Raw genomic sequence first — 20,464 nt, 5'->3', positions numbered from 1 at the left:
CTCTTAGACAGTTACACATGTCTTCCCCAGTCATGCTCTCTAAATATGGTACACCTATAATCTCTTTAATCACATGTCATATTAAAATCCGAGCTTATTAATTTTCATCTGCTGACTTTTTGCTAAGTATTTTGAATACTCCAATATCTTTCCTTTAAGTTATTTTGAAAAAATATGCAGGAGGAATAATCAGAGGAAAATTAGCTTTGCCTTTAATTGAATTTGAAAGTCCTTGGCAATAATTCAAACAAAGGCTGCATATCCAATTGGCATATGTGTATCCATTTTTATTTTAGAAGAAAGATTTGAAGAACACAGTTTAGAGTCTGTATGCAGCAGATATTTTCTAGATTCCTGGAAAGAAAGAACAAAAACAGTTCCTTACTTTACACCTTATGTGATCACCCTGCAATATCACTGATGCATAATATGTTATTACAGAAAAGGAGACATGGAGGAAGTAAAGAAGAACATGTTTTATTAATATTCATGGAATAGTGTGGAAGTGAAAGAAAACTCTCCAAGGATTGCATTGCCAAGGATGGAACAGAAATGCCGAACCCAGACTTCCCTGGTGGCGCACTGGTTAAGAATCCGCCTGCCAATGCAGGGGACATGGGTTCTAGCCCTGGTCCGGTAAGATCCCACATGCCATGGAGGAACTAAGCCCGTGCGCCACAACTACTGAGCCCGCGTGCCACAACCACTGAAGCCCGTGCACCTAGAGCCCGTGCTCCACAACAAGAGAAGCTACCACAATGAGAAGCCCGTGCACCGCAACAAAGAGTAGCGCCCGCTTGACGCAACTAAAGAAAGCCCACGCGCAGCAACGAAGACCCAATGCAGCCAAAAATAAATTTATTTTTTTAAAAAAAGAAAGAAATGCCGAACCCAGAGTGATACTACTTCAAAGAATGCCTCTAGAGAGGTGATTACTCATTTTACTTAGTATTCTGTGCAAACTCAGACTTGCCAGTTCAATTTATTAAATAACAGTTTCAGAAGAAGAAAAAAGTATCTGACACCTCTTCAGAGGCATGACTAAATGGGCCATTATGACAGCAATTAAAGAGTAACCACTTGCAGCCCATAATAACTAACTGACACCTCTACTGTGCATTTCTTAGGGTTTCCGTTAATTACAAAGTTTAAGTCTCCAACGAATTTCAATTAAACCAAAGTAGGGCATCAAATGGAAGGAAAAGTTGGTGAAGAACTACTTGCTAAAAATGCACAATGGTTGAACATATAATATGTTACAGTCAGGGTTTAATATTTCCTATTGGACCTGATTTATCAGAGCTTCTTGGCAGACATGCAGCCTTTAAAATCCTTTTCATATCAGCATGCCCAACCAAAGTAGTCGAAAGTAACAAAAATGTTTCACATCCATAATTAAATTTGAAAGATAACAGGATATTCATTTCAAGTGATTATTAGTACCATGCCCCTCGATAAAATTTTTAGATTTAATTTTAACTTCTTGAGGGTAGGGACTGTGTCTTTAGTACAGAACCTGGGAAACAGAAGCTGCTTAAAGAATGTTTGCTAAATAAATGAAAACGAATGGATTTGAGATCTTGGAGCCTGACGGATGAAATATTCTATGTCAGCTTCTACCAAGCCAGTTAAGGGAAACCAAATTATCCTTGTGCACAATTACGTTTGAAAACTCAATTTTTTCTCTGATAGAAAAAACAAGCAAGCATATAAAAACAAAAACACTGGCTTTAAAGTTAGAAAACAGACTCTAGCCTTTTACCATTTTGAATAAGGAAGAAGTTGGAAAAAAAAGACACATATTACTACATGTACTCATATCCAGAGACTTACTACTCACATAACATTTCCAATTACATCTACAAGCTTAGATACAATGTTTGACAATACAGTGCAGAACTATGGAAATGTTCCATAATTTTGTTTCTTTTTGTCCTCATATTGACCAACAATTAGGTTAAGTCCAGTGAGCAGCTCATTGGGGCTACGATGTGAGGTTTTTAGTATAGCTAATGTTTGTTAACTGTATTTTAAATGGATTAATAATTTCATAAGACTTATTTTTATTCAATAACAGGGGCATTTTGCAATAACGTATTTCAATGACTGTCAAATACTGCTGTTTGTACAAAAATATGAAAACTGCCAAAACAGATCTGTTGGTTGGCAGGAGGCAGCACAGTGTGAAATCTATATGAAAATGTAGAAATATTCAGTTTATCCAAAAGCAGAAATGTTCAAAAGTTGAAGCTTCTCTAACCACTAAAATCCCATTGAGATGTAGAGACTATGGAACATCACTTAGAAATTCTCAAACACTGACCTAACAATTTTTTTCAGGGTAGAGAAAACTTGAATCAGGGATCACTGTGCATGTTTCTCAGTGTAAAAAAGCAATAAATAGAAACTTGGTCTTCCTGCCTGTAGGTTAGTGCCAGTAATATTGCAAGGAATTAAAAAAAAAAAAGTGCAAAAAAACCAAAATGTGAAAAGTTGAAGGGAATCACCCAGCAGCTACTAAATGGAACAAATGGATCTGAGGTTTAAAATTCTCAGGAATCATTCTCGGATCTTAAACATGATAAAAGGTCTTTGAAAAGTCCACTGATACTTTGCAGAGGAGAAATGGACAGAACTGAGACATTACAAGGGCTTTTCTCAATTGATCCATAATATCAGTGTCTTTTTATTTGTCGTACTCTTAGCCCTATTCTTCTCTTTCCTTTACATTATCTAGTACACGGTCTACAGATATTTACCGAATAACTACCAACGTGCAGGTAGCATGCTAGGGGAGAGGAATTCTAAAACAGGTAAAGCAATCCACATCCTAGAGGCAAAAGAGGTAAATATGTATTGTAAATGCTTATAATACAAATACAAGGAGGTAAGAGCTTACAGGGACATACACAAGATGTATCAGAAAAATATTTACTGATCATGAACTGTCTTGTGTGAGAAGAATTTTAAAGAGGCTGAAATAATGCCTTTGCATATTTTTCATTAACTTATATGCCAAATTCTATGATTACATTAGGATAATAACATTATTCACTAGTGACATGAGTGTGATTTATTTTGATTATTTCAACCTTCTAAGCACTTCTGAATTTGTCAGTTTTTTACTACTTAACTTGGTCAACTATTACTCTAGTACTACTTTCTCAGACAGCTTCTCCTAAAATTTTACTCACAGACAGTTCTTAGCACTTGGCAATTTATGCACTTCCTCAATCTCTAAAAGTAAAACTAAGAAGTACTGTACCTCAGACTAAAAAAGAGAAAGAAAGAAATCGCAAATGTTAATTTACAAATATGACTGGACACTATCTTAATATAAGGCCATTAGATCAACATGAAAAATCATGAAGAGAATCAAGGAATTGTTTAGCTACAGGCAAGAGAAACTGCACCATTTGGAGACTACAGAGTAATATATAGAAAACCTGTGGTGATGTAAAGGGCAAAGGGTTAATAACATAGCCATGACAACTGGGAAATACTCCTGTGTGTTTTGCACATACCATACCTATTGCAAATAGTTCACAGACTTATTACTAAATTAAATATATAGCACTGGCCCTAAAGTTTTAAAAGATAAATTTCATTTAAGAAGTATACAGAAAGTAAAACCTCCTTGCTTTACATTCAGCCTTACTCTTTCACTCACCCTGAGCTACAAGGTAAACGACTACTTTGTATGACACTATAAACAATAATCTTTACTAATCAAAGGTTCTGCCAACCAAATGGGAGCTTCCGACTTTTAACCCTCTTAACTTCCAAATGCTAGGTAAGTTTCAAGTTGAAGATGCCAAGTCCTGCAATATGTATGTATTTGTATGCTCCAAGCCGGGGGCCCCCAGAGAAGGGGCTGAAATACACAGGCCATGTACGGAGGTAGAGTCCTGGAAGTCTGTACCAGCCTAAAATTCTGGTTTTCTTTAGGGAGAAAAGCAAACTTTTAGTTTCTTCATATCTGTGAGAACCATACTACCACACTGAGGACATAAGTCAATCTAAATGGGTGACATACACATTTGGCCCCTATCAGTTTAATATTTACCCTGAAATAGTTAATGGGTTTCAGGTACAACAAATCATCCTAGAGTAGTCCCCTCCCAGTCAGCCAGGCACTGAGTCAATAACATCTCTATAATACTTTCTACTGATACATTTGAAACCCACTTGCAAACCGACAGTTTTGTCTTCTATCAGCGTAACTAAATTTATTGAAACTCATTTATAAAAAGACACTGCTACATATGCAGTACTATTATTGCTAAGGTAACTTAAATAGCAATCACGTGATTATGCTGAGAGTTTGCTGATGCCATACTTAGCATCCCTTTTCCTCCAACTTGTGTAGTACAACTCCCTGTACTACACAAAATTCACAAGCATCATGAAGGGATAAAGGGAAATTAGGGCAAGGATAACAAGGAAAACCTCAGGTAAAATATAAACCAAATGCATACTGAAAGAGAGAAGTGTAGGGATGTTGAGCAAGTTTTAGCGAGGTAGCAGAGATGTCTGGGAGTACAGAAATGACTCTGAAAATGTAAATCAATTGTAATTCATTTCCTAGTTCTTCCCCTTTTTTTTCATCCATTTTTAAAATGTCCCCAAAGGAAAAAAGAGGCCCTCTTTATAAGACTGTGAAAATGTGAAAATCATTAACATTTTATTACCAAGTAATGAGCTCAACAAACATCAATGCTCCTATGAGTCTGCATTGCCCCTTTGTGATCCTCTGAAGCCATCCTTCCTCAGGCAATGCACAGGTTCTGGGTTGGAGAGAGGCTCAGGAATATGGTAGGGATGCCGATGATACGCTCAACTGAAAATTTTTTAAAAGGCTTGAAATTTTAATTATTTGTTTTCTAAACCCAATCAGCAATACTGACTTCAATACTGACTGTGTTAAACAGAGCAATTTAAAAATGACTTAGGGCTTCCCTGGTGGCGCAGTGGTTGAGAGTGCGCCTGCCGATGCAGGGGACGCGGGTTCGTGCCCCGGTCCGGGAGGATCCCGCGTGCCGCGGAGCGGCTGGGGCCGTGAGCCATGGCCGCTGGGCCTGCGTGTCCGGAGCCTGTGCTCCGCAACACAGAGGAGGCCACAACAGTGAGAGGCCCGCGTGCCGCAAAAACAAAAAACAACAACAACAAAAAAATGACTTGAGCAAAATATTCTGTGAATCCTCTAAATATTCAAAACTAGAAATCTGTCCAAAGATCTATTTTTAAATCTCCAAACTTTATTACAGATAAAGAAATATTTAAAAAAAAATAAGCCCTTGGGGAAACCAATTATTCCCTAGGTGTTAATTTAAAACCTCAAATCAATTTATATTTATTGAATGCCTACAGAGTGGAAGGCAGCTCACCTTAAATTCTGCTTCTGTAAATTGGAAAATTTAGTGCCTGTTTCTGTGGGAACTAAAGGTATTTGGGAAACTTTTTCTGTCTGATTCTATTTTAGCCTTACAGAGCAACTGTAGACCCCCATATGTGAGACAGAAGGCACATCTTCTCAGGAGAAGAGAGGTGTTGAAACATCAACGTAAGATTTATCTACTAGGGTTTATTGCTTGAAAATCTGACCTACTATAAATAGAATCTGACCTATGATAAATAATATAAATATGGTTAGTTGGTAACACTGATAAGTTACATTCTGAAATCAACAGTGTTACAGAAGTAGAACTACTTACGATTAATATCATAAAATTAAGTTATACATGCAAAGCAAACATAAAAACAAAAAGAAATCAAATCATATAAATGAAAGATTCAAACATGAGATTTTTTTCTAACAACCATTCAAACAAAGCACTTATCAGTATTACTTCCTGAATCATTAAGATGAAGAAAACTGAAAAGAGAAATATTCACAGGGAATATAAGGAAGACATCAACGTTGCTAATTAAATCTTGATTATACCTGCCAGGCTGTAAGGCAAGAGGTACACATCAAATGCCCACAAGGCTCAATCTTGACATCTTTGTCGTTCTCAGCACAAATTTTACAGAGCTGAAAAGTGGAACCCATTTCACAATATAATTCATATTGTTCCTGGAATTTGGGGGAGAGAAAAGGCAATGTTAATGTATTTTTAGTATGAAGTGATAATACTGAATTTTCTTAAATACAATGACTTACAGTAAATTCCTCACACTTGATCCTGTCAGATCATGTTGCCATTTAAGACATGTTTTAAATTGGTCATCACAATTTGGTCTACAAAATTAAACAGATTTTATCAGCAATTGCATAAGCTTTTTGAATACTTTGGATTATTTAACATTTTGTACTGTTCCTTTAGGAAGGTACCTGCATCAACAGAGTGATTTAAGAGACACAACTTATGGTTTTAAAAGGCAATAATAAATAACTTTATTTTCTTTGTAAATGCCACATACTCATCTAATTTTAATGTCAAATTGCAATATGGCTGATCATTAATTTTATTTCTTAGATAGCTATCTGTAGAAATTCCAGAATGGAAGTAAAGCAGCATTTGCCAAGGCCTTTCTGCATGCTAGGTACTGTCGTCCACATTTATTATGTCATATAATCTCCAAAGTATAATAAGGTACACTGAATTTTAAGAAAAACAAGTAAAAATGAGGGTAAGTTTAAATTATTTCCTTCAAATTCTATAATAAATCTCTAATTCGCATACTCTTTTCCCAGTCTAACACCATCAAGAAATCTCATCATTTCGGCAACCAAAAATTGTTTTATTCAACATTCTCTTGATTTGCTAGTTTAGAAGCTTTTGGCACAGTAAAACTTTCAGTGGTCAGATAATGAAAAGATCTATGTCACAAAGAAGATACAAACATATTGGTAAGAATTTAAAAAGTATGAAAAAATAGTGTTATTTAATAGGGATACAAAGAAAAGGAAATATAGAAATAAAAATTTGTTTAAATAAGGCAATGTTTTAGTCTAGTAAGTACCTACTACATGCACGGCCCTGGATAGGATGAATAAATGACAATATTTAATCCTTAACCTAATGAAAGATCTTACAATCTCGAGAAAAAAGTATATCTATAAACACATACACAGATACACATACACACATATACCCACACATTCACATATAAATTGTGTCTACCATGATATATGTATGTGTGACTATATAAATAATCTTAAAATAAATTAAGGAAAAAGACAAGAAAATGGATCAAGATGGAAAAGAAGTCTAACGTAATCCAAAATAAATTATATATCACTGAAATCCCTAAAATAATAGACAAGTATCTATATTGGTTATGAAATCCAAAGGGCCAATTTATAATTATAAAAAAATTAAAATAGGTTAAAATCACAGCTGCAGAATTCAATACAACCTAAGATGTAAGCTAATCAAATATTTATGAGTAATTTAAGAGAATGATGCTACTCCTGAATATGAATTTTTAAACAATTTAAAAAAAACAATGGATTTATAATGAGGAATTACCTCGTGTCTTTTTACATATATTAGAAAATAGAGAATCACTAAATACTTTTTTAAATGGCTTTCATATATTAAATTTTAAAAACTGCCCACACACAGTACCCATGTCAGGAAGTGTGTTTCACCTAATAATATCAAGACCACTGAGACTGAAATCTGGAGAACCAGAAATAAAATTAAAAATTATCTGTTGTCTTCCCCAAAACGTATTATTTATTTTTATTACAGTCTTATTATTATACAAAGCACAAAATATCTAAATTATAAAAATTTTTAAACTTAACTACATGTAAAATAAAATATTCAAGTTCTCTCTCAGTTAAAGACTGTTGCCAGATTGGTGTTTTTCTATTTTTATTCTTTAAAAGCACATTCATATGTTCATATATGGTAATTTCTTATTTATTTACAAAATTGAACTTAAGTAATATAATTTTACAAAATAAAATGTTACATAATTAAGCTTTACATAACTTTTTCACATAAGATGCAGAAGTTCCCATGTGAATAAGTAGAGCTACCTTCCTCCTGTTAAAGACTTTATGGTATATGCAGTATGAGTATACAATGGTATTTAACCTATGACTGAATATTTTGGTATATTGTAATATTTCATTTTTATGAAAAATGCTAAAGTAAACATCCTGGTGTATAGATCTTCTTGTGTATATGCAAGTGATATGCATATGGAATCTAGAGTCAAAGATCTTTAGATTTTGATAATTATTGAATATCACCCTCAAGAAAGGCTTTACCAAGTTATACTCCCACTCATAACCTATGAGGCTGCCAACAATGGATTTATAAGAATATAATTATTGTCTACAATAGGCTTCAATTACTCATTTGACTCTAAAAACTAATGCATATAATTAACCTAATCTTCTTTGGAGTTTTCTAAAACTATAGCTCTCCCCTCATATCCATCTACCTACCTATGGGTTTATTTATCTATCTCCCCACATAAATGCCAATATTATATTGGAAGCAAGAATATTAAAAGCAGAACCTTTTATCAAAAAAATGCAGAAAGTAATGTAATTTCTTTTCAAACACTCTTAAAATTCCTTAAATATCTTTTGCATTAAATACCTGCACATGATTTTACCTATAGTATAAGAATCTTATTTATTTCAAAGTCATCATAGATACTTATTTTTTTTTGGAGATACTTATTAATTATAAATATGTCTCCAGAAATTGTCCTTACCTGTGTAACTTTTATATGATCATGGGGTGTAGGTTCACATAATCCAGTTAAATCAGGATTATAACTCCTCCCATCAGGATAAAGATAGCTGGGTTATAAACAGAAATTTTATTAACATAAATATACAAGTCTTAATTGCATTTAAAGTTATTTAATCAGATTCTTCTATATTCAAACAGACATTTGGATGTTTCCTTTTTATGTAACTTACATCAAGAACTTATTCTATCACTGTTTCCATAATACTACAAGTTATTTTTAGGACAGTTAAAATCTAGGAATCTTTTTCATAAAGGAAATATACAATGAATATGGACTCAGCCATTAAGCAATCATTTTCAATTAAATACCTTTACTATATGTATAGGTAAGTTAAAAATTTATTTTCCTGGTTACTCATATTCTATTCCAAAATACTTTGAATATACACCTATTTGCAATTATTACGTCTTTCATCTGAAGCACAGTTAACATTAACTGTATCATTTTACACAATGCTTAGTACCACCAGGAAAGAAAAATAGAATTAAAGCCCACAATTTTCCAACAAAAGTTATTCAAACACTTCCGTGGTGTTTTCTTTCTCCAGTTTCCCATCCTCTTTCTTTCTGTTTCACCTTCCACTTATCCTGACACATATACACATGCGCACACACACATACACGTTTACTGCAGAAATTTAAAAATGTTACAATTCCATGTTTCACTTACTTCAAATCAAGGTACAAACAGAATGGTTTATAAACATAAGGTTCCATTATTAGAGAGAATTAAAATAAGAACTAAAAGTTATAGTGCTGTCTTGCTGTACTAAACCAGCTTTTACTCATTCAGAAATTCATTAAAAAATGAAGTTTACTGTGTTGGCAAACACATATTTTAGATTAAGAAAGCAGTAATATTACTGCTGGATTTCATCAATTTATTAAGTTACAGTTGGTTTTGTTTACTATCTTTCTGTTCTAGATTTTTGAATGAAAAATTAAGAACATAATACTACAGTGGTGAATATTTTAAAGGGCATAACTATACTAAAACTATTCTGTGAAGTAACAAAAACTATCTATCCTTAAATAAAGAGTCTATAAGAATGTTAGTAAGTATTTTAAATTACACAAGTGAACCAGGAAAAAATGAACCTAGAGGATAGATAATTCTCACATGGTAAGGAGCATATCAGTGACTGTCTTTTTTTTTTTTTTTTTTTTTTTTTAAGATTTAGGAAAAGGAGTTGACTACATCTGACTATGATACAAATTTAGAATGTCATTATAGGGTTGCGATACAATTCTACAAATATTGAGTGATAAGCAAAAGTTGGTAACTCTTTTTTTATACCCTAAAATGGCCAGTTTTAAATATTATTATGTATTTTGTTCATCACACTTCAAAAACGTAGAATTCTAGGAAGAACTCAGAAATGAAAGATTACAAAATGACAATAAGGTTACTAGAGGAAAGGTTAAATGGTTCTATTTAACGTATAAGGAGCATTTCAGTGATTACTGTCCCCAGTACACTGGGGTGCTACTGCTGAGCCCTTTCCAATGGCAGTGAAGGAATAAGGAATCTTGGCTAGTTATCAAAGTAAACTTCTTGATCACCTATGTCCTACAATATCAGATTAACTATACGGAAAGGAGAGCTGTCCCTGATAGTTGGACCAGATGATATCCTGTGTTTTTACTGATCTTAAGGAAAAAAAGCTAACAAACAAAAAACCTATCTAATTAAAATCCTAATATTTTAATCTAATCTAAAACCTAATCTGATCAGATTTTAATGTAATCTATCATTAAATTTCAAATTCAACTAGCTAAACCCCTCTGAAGATGTGTGTTGTGTGTGTGTTTGTGTAAATATTAACAGGTAATTTGCACAGGAGTTTGGAGGCTAGACTACTGATTATGATATTATAATCTGTTAATTTTGATTGACTTTTGAAAAATAGATGTAAAGCATTATAACAATATAAATAAGCTATATCACTAATCATTAGAGAAATGCAAATCAAAACTACAATGAGGTATCACCTCACACCAGTCAGAATGGCCATGATCAAACAATCTACAAACAATAAATGCTGGAGAGGGCATGGAGAAAAGGGAACCCTCTTGCACTGTTGGTGGGAATGTAAATTGATATAGCCACTATGGAGGTTCCTTAAAAAACTAAAAATAGAACTACCATACGACCCAGCAATCCCACTACTGGGCATATACCCTGAGAAAACCATAATTCAGAAAGAGTCATGTACCACAATGTCCATTGCAGCACTATTTACAATAGCCAGGACATGGAAGCAACCTAGGTGTCCATCGACAGATGAACAGATAAAGAAGATGTGACACATATATACAATGGAATATTATTACTCAGCCATAAAAAGAAATGAAATTCAGTTATTTGTAGTGAGGTGGATGGACCTAGAGTCTATCATACAGAGTGAAGTAAGTCAGAAAGAGAAAAACAAACACCATATGCTAACATATATATATATGGAATCTAAAGAAAAAAAATGGTTCTAAAGAACCTAGGGGCAGGACAGGAATAAAGACGCAGACGTAGAGATGGACTTGAGGACATGTGGAGGGGGAAGGGTAAGCTGGGATGACATAAGAGAGTGGCACTGACATATACACACTACCAAATGTAAAATAGCTAGCTAGTGGGAAGCAGCCACATAGCACAGAGAGATCACCTCGGTGGGTGCTTTGTGACCACCTAGAGGGGTGGGATAGGGAGGGTGGGAGGGAGACACAAGAGGGAGGAGATATGGGGATACATGTATACATATAGCTGATTCACTTTGTTATACAGAAGAAACTAACACAACATTGTAAAGCAATTATACTCCAATAAAGATGTTTAAAAAAAAAAGCTATATCAAAATTACTCCATTTACAGATATACTCACTCATAACCTCTTTTTTATAAATTAAAACTCTGAAGCACATTTTCTTCAAAACAAAAGTCCTCTTATCATAGTGAATAGAAAGCTACACATATGAATCTTTGATGCACCAGAGGTAAGGTATAAATGACAGAATAGCAAATTTATGATCATTTAAAAAAAAGAGAGAAATAGACATTTGGTACCAGTTTGCCATACAATTCTTATGTAACTATTTCTTGAAAATTCACAACTTTTATCTCTTCACATAGATCTCATCACGTTTTCTTCTTTCTGTTTTTGCAATTACTTTGGAAAAGTAAAACTTTTTGCTATTGGAAAATTTAAACTATTTGCTCTTTCTGGTGGACTTTCTCTTGCTAGGCTTCTATCACAGTCCATGCCGCAGCAAGTAGGAGCAGCACATATATCTCTAAGTTACTCAGCAAGGCAAAGGACAAGAAAAGTCGGTGAGATGGAGATGACACTGAAAATACCACAAAAGGGTGAAGGGAATGGCATATGACTAAAATGAATGAAAGACATATTTACTATGAAGGGACCCATCAGATTGTCTAAACTTTATGTATGGAGAAGAAAGGCAATCTTAACCTAAAAAACAAAGGAGAATTTATCTATTTCTAAATTTAAAAAAAAACAGCTTAAGATAAACTGAACTTAGCTATTAACATACAATTCTGGAATATGGATTTATTATTGATGTGAGTAAAAGAAGGGAGACATGAAGAGAAGGGAAGGGAAGGGATGAGAAAAGGATAAGAAGAAGAAAAAGAAAATGTGGTATTACCAGTGAACATAAAAAGTAGAACTAGCAATTTAAGGGTTACATGAGGCAATAGGAGTCAATTATTTTAAAGAATTATCCCAATATATACCGTTTTACATCTAATTTTAAACTACCTTTAGTTAATAAGTTCTTTTCCTGTGAAAGATACAAAAACTCATTGTAATTTGATGTTGGAATTTATTTGCTATGTTATACACTTAAATTCAATGATAGCAACTATAGGTGGAATCTAAGAAATACAACAAACTAGTGAATATAACAAAAAAGAAACAGACTCCCAATACAGAGAACAATCCAGTGGTTACCAATGGGGAGAGGGAAGGGGGGAGGTGCAATATAGGGGAAGAGGAGTAAGAGGTATAAAATAAGCTACAAGGATACATTGTACAGCACAGGTAATATAGCCAATATTTTATAGTAACTATAAATGGAGTATAACCTTAAAAAATTGTGAATCACTATACTGTACACCTGTAACATATAATATTGTACATCAACTAGACTTCAATTTAAAAAACAACAATAACACAAAAAAAACAAAGAACAGAAAGGACGAAAGAGAGGGAGCAACAGAGGGAGGAAGGCGGAGAGAAGGAAGACACGTTTCAGTGACACACCAGCACGGTGCTCCCCGTGGAAATGAAGTCCCAGGCCCATTTAATAACCAGTTGTATTTTTCTGAGAGAGAAGAGCTGATGGATGGCTCTTTGGGGGGTTGCTTTTGTGAGCTGTCTGCAGCAACCCCATAAACAGGGGAACCCTTTGCAACTTCACCAATGGCCCCAAAACAGAGCCTGTCAGAATCTGCTCATGATCCCAACAGGATTCAGAGGCCCTACACTGACTGGGAGTGCAATTTGGGAGCACAGGAGCAGAGCTAGGTAGGGAACAATCAAATAATCATTCCACTGAGTCCATTCTCCAACTGTACCTATACAACTGTATACTTCTAATATTTGTAAGACAATATTGAGACCCGAAGATTGTTTAGACCATGCTAGAAAAAAATATATCAAATAATTAGGTTACCTTAAAATGACTATTTTAAGAGATGAACAATAAAAACTAAGGAACATCCATTTCTTAGTCTTGAAATAAAAACCAGCCTGAACATCAGCCTCACTACCCATTCCCTCCATCGCAAAGCGGTCTCTATCTTCCACGTCTGTGAATAATAAGCACCCCCAACTCCCATGTCTCATACTTACAATCCTTCCCTGCTGCCGTCGATCAGGGCTTGAAATAAGGGCTTATTGTGCGGTATGGTCTGTAAGATATTTCCATCCCCTGTCACATAGCCGATGGCCCACTGTCCCAACCTAGTGCAGCTTAACCGGAAAATGTAGCTGTGAAACATAAGAAAATTACGTTTAATCACATTCAAAATGTAAGCTGACTACTACCAAACAATCTGTTAGATTTTTCTTAAGTGAAAGAATAAACAGAATCATTTAGAATTTCTATCTTCAAACTTATTTTTACACCATTTTCCTTCTCCATTTTTTCATCTGTAAAACAAGCAATGATAATAATTCCATTTAAGTGGTTTCATCCTTGAAGAAAACTGGGTTTTTAAAGAAAGGAAGAAGTTGTGATTTTTTTTTGTAAATAAATTTAGTTATTTTATTTATTTTTGGCTGCTTTGGGTCTCCGTTGCTGCATGTGGGCTTTCTCTAGTGGCGAGGAGCGGGGGTTACTCTTTGTTGTGGTGCACGGGCTTCTCATCATGGTGGCTTCTCTTGTTGCAGAGCACGGGCTCTAGGCGCACGGGCTTCAGTAGTTGTGGCACGTGGGCTCAGTAGTTGTGGCTAATGGGCTCTAGAGCGCAGGCTCAGTAGTTGTGGCGCACGGGCTTAGTTGCTCCACGCCATGTGGGATCTTCCCACACCAGGGATTGAACCCGTGTCCCCCGCATTGGTGGGCGGATTCTTAACCACTGTGCCACCAGGGAAGTCCCAGAAGTTATGATTTTTAAATATTAAGAACTTCATATTGGTTTTGGAAATTTTGGAAAGGACTTTTCAAGAAACTCTAAAAACATATTCTCCTAGAAAGCCGGAAAATAAATATCAACCTGTCCCTTATTAGGATCCTTAATCGTAATCACACAAATTCCACACAGACTTATTATGACTATCAGTTGGATCCCAAATAAAGTACATCCTGAAGAACTCAAATGTCCTTGTAATAGACCCAACTATTTTCTTTACCATGAAGCCAAAGAGATGAACCACTTTCCAAGAGAAAGGACCACTTAAACACATATCCAGCAAATATTTGTCAAAATCATTTGATTTGTTCACTGAGTATTCCTAAACACCCCATCATACCTTACCTGTAACAGTTTACCACAGTCTAATCATTTTATCTTTAACTACCTAAAACTTAGAAGAAATCATTGTTACAGGGCAAGAAGGGAAGGAAAGGAAAACATCCTTTCAGAGGGTACTATCTTAAGAGAACTATTCCAATAGCAATGAGACCTGGCTTTTACTTCCAACACTGCCATTAATTATCTCCATGACCTTGAACAAGAGAACACAAAAGGGATTCAGTTACTTTATTTATTTAGAATTGGACAAGATAATTTCCCAAATGACGTCTGTGTTAAATTTGCATGATTCCGTGATTCCAACCACATTACATCTTTCAAATCATACTCCAGAAGCAAGAAGATACTTTGATGCCAGTGAAGGGTGTAAAAGTTATGGAAAAATCTGGTTATGAGAGATCCCTGAATGAAACAAAGTGACTCACCTAAGCCACTGTCAATGTGCACAATATCTGGCCTGCTCTTGTGGTCACAATGAGAACCAGCTCTCAGTCTAAACCAACGACTCCACAGGAGCCACACTCTTTTCTGTACCCATTACCTCCTTCTAATATACCATATAAATTTTTAAAAATAAAAAAGGTGGAAATTTTTCATTATGGCAGAGAAGAAAGGAATCATCAATAACTGACTGTACTCAAAAAGACTTTGCTAAAGGACAAATGACATTTGCACTACAAATCAAATAAAACGATATTAGAAGAAAAAGGTAGATTTAAAAAACCACCGAATTCATTCCTAAAATGAAATGACCCGTATGTGAAAGTCAGTGCACTCACAAACACTGGGATGGTGTCTCCTACTAAAACATGAGAGTGAAGGAGGGCAGATCTCCACTGTCATTAGTGTCGCACCCAGCACACTGCTTGCCACAGCACGAATGTCTACTATGTGCCTGGTGCATTTCTAGACCGCATGTGGGGAAAATGCCTGCACGACGGGAGAGACAGACTTTCTCCCGCCCAGATTCACCATTAATAAAGTGTGCTCTCTCGGTCAAAGCCAGAGGGGCTGATCACACAGCCAAGCTCTGAGTTTCACTCAATTTCAACATCAAGCATGAGGTCTTATGGAAGACGTTCTCAAGGACATGAAACTGGTTTGGATTGTTAACAATGGGCTTATATGTCTATGTACTTACATGTGTTTATCATGCATGTATATGTACACTTATATGTACTTGCATGCATTAATATGTATTTATATGTAATTATGTGATTATCATAGAACCAAATTGAATGTCTTGAAAAAATACCTTAAAATAATGAACATGAAACTGATTTATTTTGTCATTAGCACAATATTCAAGTATTTAAATATACACATCTAATTTTATACATAAACATGTGTCATGAAAACAGTTAATATGCTAATATCCTACTCCAATTTGAAACTCTGAGACTTACTCTCTAAATTCATCAAATTACATACTACCATATCCTCTTTCACTTTATGAACACTAAATTTCAGAACAAGCATAACGTACCAACTTAAAGAACTGAATTAAGAAGCACTGTTTTGGTCTATTAGCATTTCCCTCCCCTCATCCCCGTGGGTGTTACTGATTTACTTAGGAATGAACCACAGAGGACTTTTCATCTTTACAGATATCACATAATATTACTGCCAAAAAGTCTTACCTTCCGGGTTTAGTGCTGTACTTCTGTAGCCGTGCTTTTACTTCATCGTACGTGAGAAATGCCATGTAACCCGGATGTGTTACAGCTAAGAAATTCCAATTCCGTAAAATAGAGCCCCAAGGCTAAAAATATAAATAAATTAAAAGATTACCTAGAGAATATCAACTATCAATTACACAGCAACCCATCATTTAATACACATACTAAAATTCTCCTGGATATTTTTTAAGTGAATATGAGCTTACGGGGTTTAGGCCAAATTCTAGTACCTAACAGCAAACATGCAATTATATATTTTCTTTTTGGAGAAATATGATTATGCAGAAAACAGATTTCTTAGGAATAAAATACAGAAAGCAAAAAGGAAAACCACATAGTCTCTTCTCTACAAATTCAATTCCCAATACAGCAGTTGTGATCAGTTTGAAACATAAACCACATCAACTCTTCTGTTCAAAACTCTCTAACTTTGAGTAAAAGCCAAAGTCCTTATAAATGGCCTAGAAAGACCTTTGCAGGGTTGAGCCCCAGTTCCCTTTGTGTCCCCATCTGCTGTGACTCTCCCACTTTCTGCCTTTCCTCTAGACACGCGGGCCTTGTTGCCTGCTGGCCTGAACGTAATTATATTCTCTCACCTCAGAGCCTTCGAACTTGCTGATCCCTATACCTGAATTCTTTCTCCAAATATCCATGTGACTGCTTCCTCTCCAAATGTCATTTCCTCAATGTGGCCTTCTCAGACCACCCTATTTAAAACCACTAACTCTCATCTCATGCCTCATCTCCCTGTGTGTCTGTTTTGTTCACTACTCTGCATTTAGACATCTCACTTTGTAGAACAAAAAACTCCATCATGGAATGTAAGTGATTTGGCCAAGTCTACACATTGGCCATAAGCTACGTGAGAACAAGGAACACGCCTGTCTTGCTTCCCAAAGGGAGACCAGGCACTAATGCACAGTGTCAGAGCATAGTGATCAGGCTGGGGGAAGAGCTGAAGAGGTCCTCTACTGAGTGACTTGTCTGCGAGGCCTCGACTCCCACGGTAACAGACTACTGTACTCACATTTGGTTTATCCGTGTACAATCACAAACTCAGAAAAGTTTATGGTTTAGAGGTGAGCTCTGTAAAAATCTTTTGCAGAAATAAACACAAACACACATGCACGCACACATAAAGGGTTTGTATCGTTGTCTCTTTAATAGGATTAGTTGTCCCTCCAGTTACCATGGCAAGAGAAAAAAGGCAGTCAGTAATAGACAACTTTGCTTGAGGGTGTGAATGAATCATCTCTGCCATATCTTTAAGGCTGAAGCTACATTTGTCCAAAGGAATTGGCAGCATACTCTATCTGATGTGCCAGATTATTAACTCAAATCTTCTACATAAAGGAAAAAAAAAAGGTATTTTGTGTTGCCAAGTGATAGTTGTTGAAATAGTCATCCTAGACATGATTATTGGTGGAGGGCTCCTGCTTTTGTCTGTTTTGAGACTTGTTCCTTGTGATTGTTAAGCAAGTTTCACATTTACAAGGCGCAATTCTTTAAGGATTGTATCCCTTGAGATGAGGATAACAAAGGAAAGAATGATTTTGTAATGAAGAGTTTAACCTTTTCCAAAATAACAAGAAAAATCTTTAGGGTATTTCCCCACCACACTAAAATACCTAACTGGGGAAAAATGAGCTCTGGAGACACTTATTATGAGAGGTTCTGTCTATGTACTTGAAAAAAACAAAAACAAAAAACATGTTTTTAATTTTCTTCTTAAGGGATGACTAAAAATTACATAAACAATACTTGGAAGAGTATTAGCATACGTTTAGAAAAACCGAAAAATTACTATTATAGTCACTGAGTTTTGTTTTGTTTTGTTCTGTTCTACTTCCTCATCTACAAAGGACAAGGATGAAAAAAATACAAATATTTGGGTCACTTCCATTAAAATCCACACAAATTAATGAAAGAGTTGTTTTACAAAACGCTGAACTTTATAGAGAGCCAATGCACAGATCAAATACAAGCGAAAAAAAAAATGAAACTGGTGTTTGGAGCCAAATGCTGCAGTATTTAGCAACCATTTCTTAGTAATAATCCAGAGGGCCAGATTCTAACTGCAACAATATTTATGTAATAGAAAGAGTCTGTGTACTATTTTTCTTAAGAATGCAACCCACAGTCAGAAACACCTGTGTTTAAAGTATTTTGCCAACTAATGGCTTAAAGGAGGCAAAACAAAGTGATGGGAGAATGGTTGTTTTCACAGTTTGTTTTTAGGTTATAGGAAATCTTTTCTCACACACCAACACCAAGTTATTTGGAGATTCTTAAATGACTACAGAAATTAATAAAGTGAATTAAGAAGACCAGTCCCTCCATTCTCCCAAAAGCCACTGTGTTCACCATTTACCGACTTACAACCTACATTGGAAGTAGGGCCTCAGTTGGTCTGCCCAGATACTCTCTTAATCCTCACTACAATAGATGAGTTTCTTATTCTTCTTTTTCTCCCTGTTCCACAATGCTATATATTCCACAGTCAATAGTACATTGCCCCAAACCACTCATTCCTTATCCTGCACCTACTCATCCCATTTACTGCCCCATTTCTCAACAACCCAGTCTTCTCTTACAGTGGGGAAATGGAAGGAGAAGGGAGCAGCAGCCCCAGGGAGACGGAAGAGGAAAGCAAAAGCCCTGTCTTTCCATTCCAGGACTTGAGCACTTGCCGATCCCAGCATCTCTGAACTACGTGGAGGGGAGAGAGATAAGGTTTAATGTAGACAGAGGAAGGTGGCCATGCAAGACCTTTCCAGTGACTCCCAGCACTTGTTCAAGTTCTGGCAAAACATGAGGATGAGGGAAGACAGGAAAAAGGGGAAACCAGAATCCACCAGCTTCTTGATTTCATTTCCTAGGCAAGTCTCAACTTCATCTCCTCACCTCCACCGACACCTTCTGCAAACCCTTAAGCTAGTTTTCTATGTCAAACCTCAATCCTGATGGTGTACCCTGCCCTCTTTCAGATGCCGCTCTGTTAAATACCCTATTCCCAACGATTTAATGCTAGAAGGAGTCACTACCAATTAACCACCAATATCACAGCTGCAGCAGAATATATGTTCATGCAGTTACAGTAGCTACAAAACTTACATCTTTCATATAGAATACACAACTATAACAAGAAAATATTATTCAATTGTTAAAGTTATGTAAAAGTAAAAGATCAGTAAAAGTTAATACATGTACTTTCTGTGCACACAACCAATTTTATTGTATTTTAAAGCACATATATGATTACAGTCTAAGCATAATGAAATCAGGAGAGGTGAAGAATCTGAGAAACACACAGGGGCTAACAAAAGTTCTTTAGCTACTGCTGTAATTATGAGTTTTAAAAGACACTAGGCATTCTTTGGTCCGCTAGTAAGGTTTTGGTTTTGTTATCTAATACTTTTCATAGTAGCTCTACTTAAAAGATTCTTTTCCTCTCCCATCCCCATGAGCATAAAGAAGATATATGTGCCTTAGAGTGCTGAGATTACTTGGGCTGTTTTAAAGTGAAACAGCTTATAAGAAAATATGTACACATATTAAGCAGCTGTTTGGGTAAGTGCTTAACCAACATTAAGCTGCCCTCATACCTTTGATATATAACTCTGAGGCGTTCTAGTATTTAACATCCTCACTAAAAAGTCATCTAGGCTCCCCACAGAAAATACACTCTTCCTAGAATAAACAGCTAGGCTTAATGTATGAAAATAACTTTTGTTCTCTTCCTTCTCAAGGGGAAGAAGCAAACCATCTACTATTAGACTGTCTTGGTATCATGTTAAATAAATTAAGTATTTGTAAAATTATCAGAAATTTTTTTTTTTTTTTTTGGCTGTACGCAGGCCTCTCACTGTTGTGGCCTCTCCCGTTGCGGAGCACAGGCTCTGGACGCGCAGGCTCAGCGGCCATGGCGCATGGGCCTAGCCGCTCCGCGGCATGTGGGATCTTCCCGGACCGGGGCACGAACCCGTGTCCCCTGCATCGGCAGGCGGACTCTCAACCACTGCAACACCAGGGAAGCCCTATCAGAAACTTTTAAAGAAAGGAGAGGTTCC

At 35.7% G+C, this 20,464-nt stretch overlaps 1 protein-coding gene across 2 annotated transcripts in view; it reads right to left on the bottom strand.

The window, feature by feature from the left end:
- The window catches only part of CBLB (Cbl proto-oncogene B), a 214,681-nt gene that overhangs the window by 82,659 nt on the left and 111,558 nt on the right, over nt 1-20,464 (bottom strand). For both annotated transcript variants that reach the window (XM_079921619.1, XM_079921620.1), the window contains exons 6-9: nt 16,356-16,477; nt 13,592-13,729; nt 8,683-8,770; nt 5,945-6,076 (exon numbers count right to left, since the gene is read on the bottom strand). In XM_079921619.1, the coding sequence (XP_079777745.1) occupies nt 5,945-6,076; nt 8,683-8,770; nt 13,592-13,729; nt 16,356-16,477 (480 nt within the window). The remainder of the gene's footprint in view (nt 1-5,944; nt 6,077-8,682; nt 8,771-13,591; nt 13,730-16,355; nt 16,478-20,464) is intronic.

Source organism: Stenella coeruleoalba, assembly GCF_951394435.1.
Source record: "Stenella coeruleoalba genome assembly, chromosome: 5".
NCBI classification, from domain to species: domain Eukaryota; kingdom Metazoa; phylum Chordata; class Mammalia; order Artiodactyla; family Delphinidae; genus Stenella; species Stenella coeruleoalba.
This window is presented reverse-complemented; position numbering and strand designations above follow the sequence as displayed.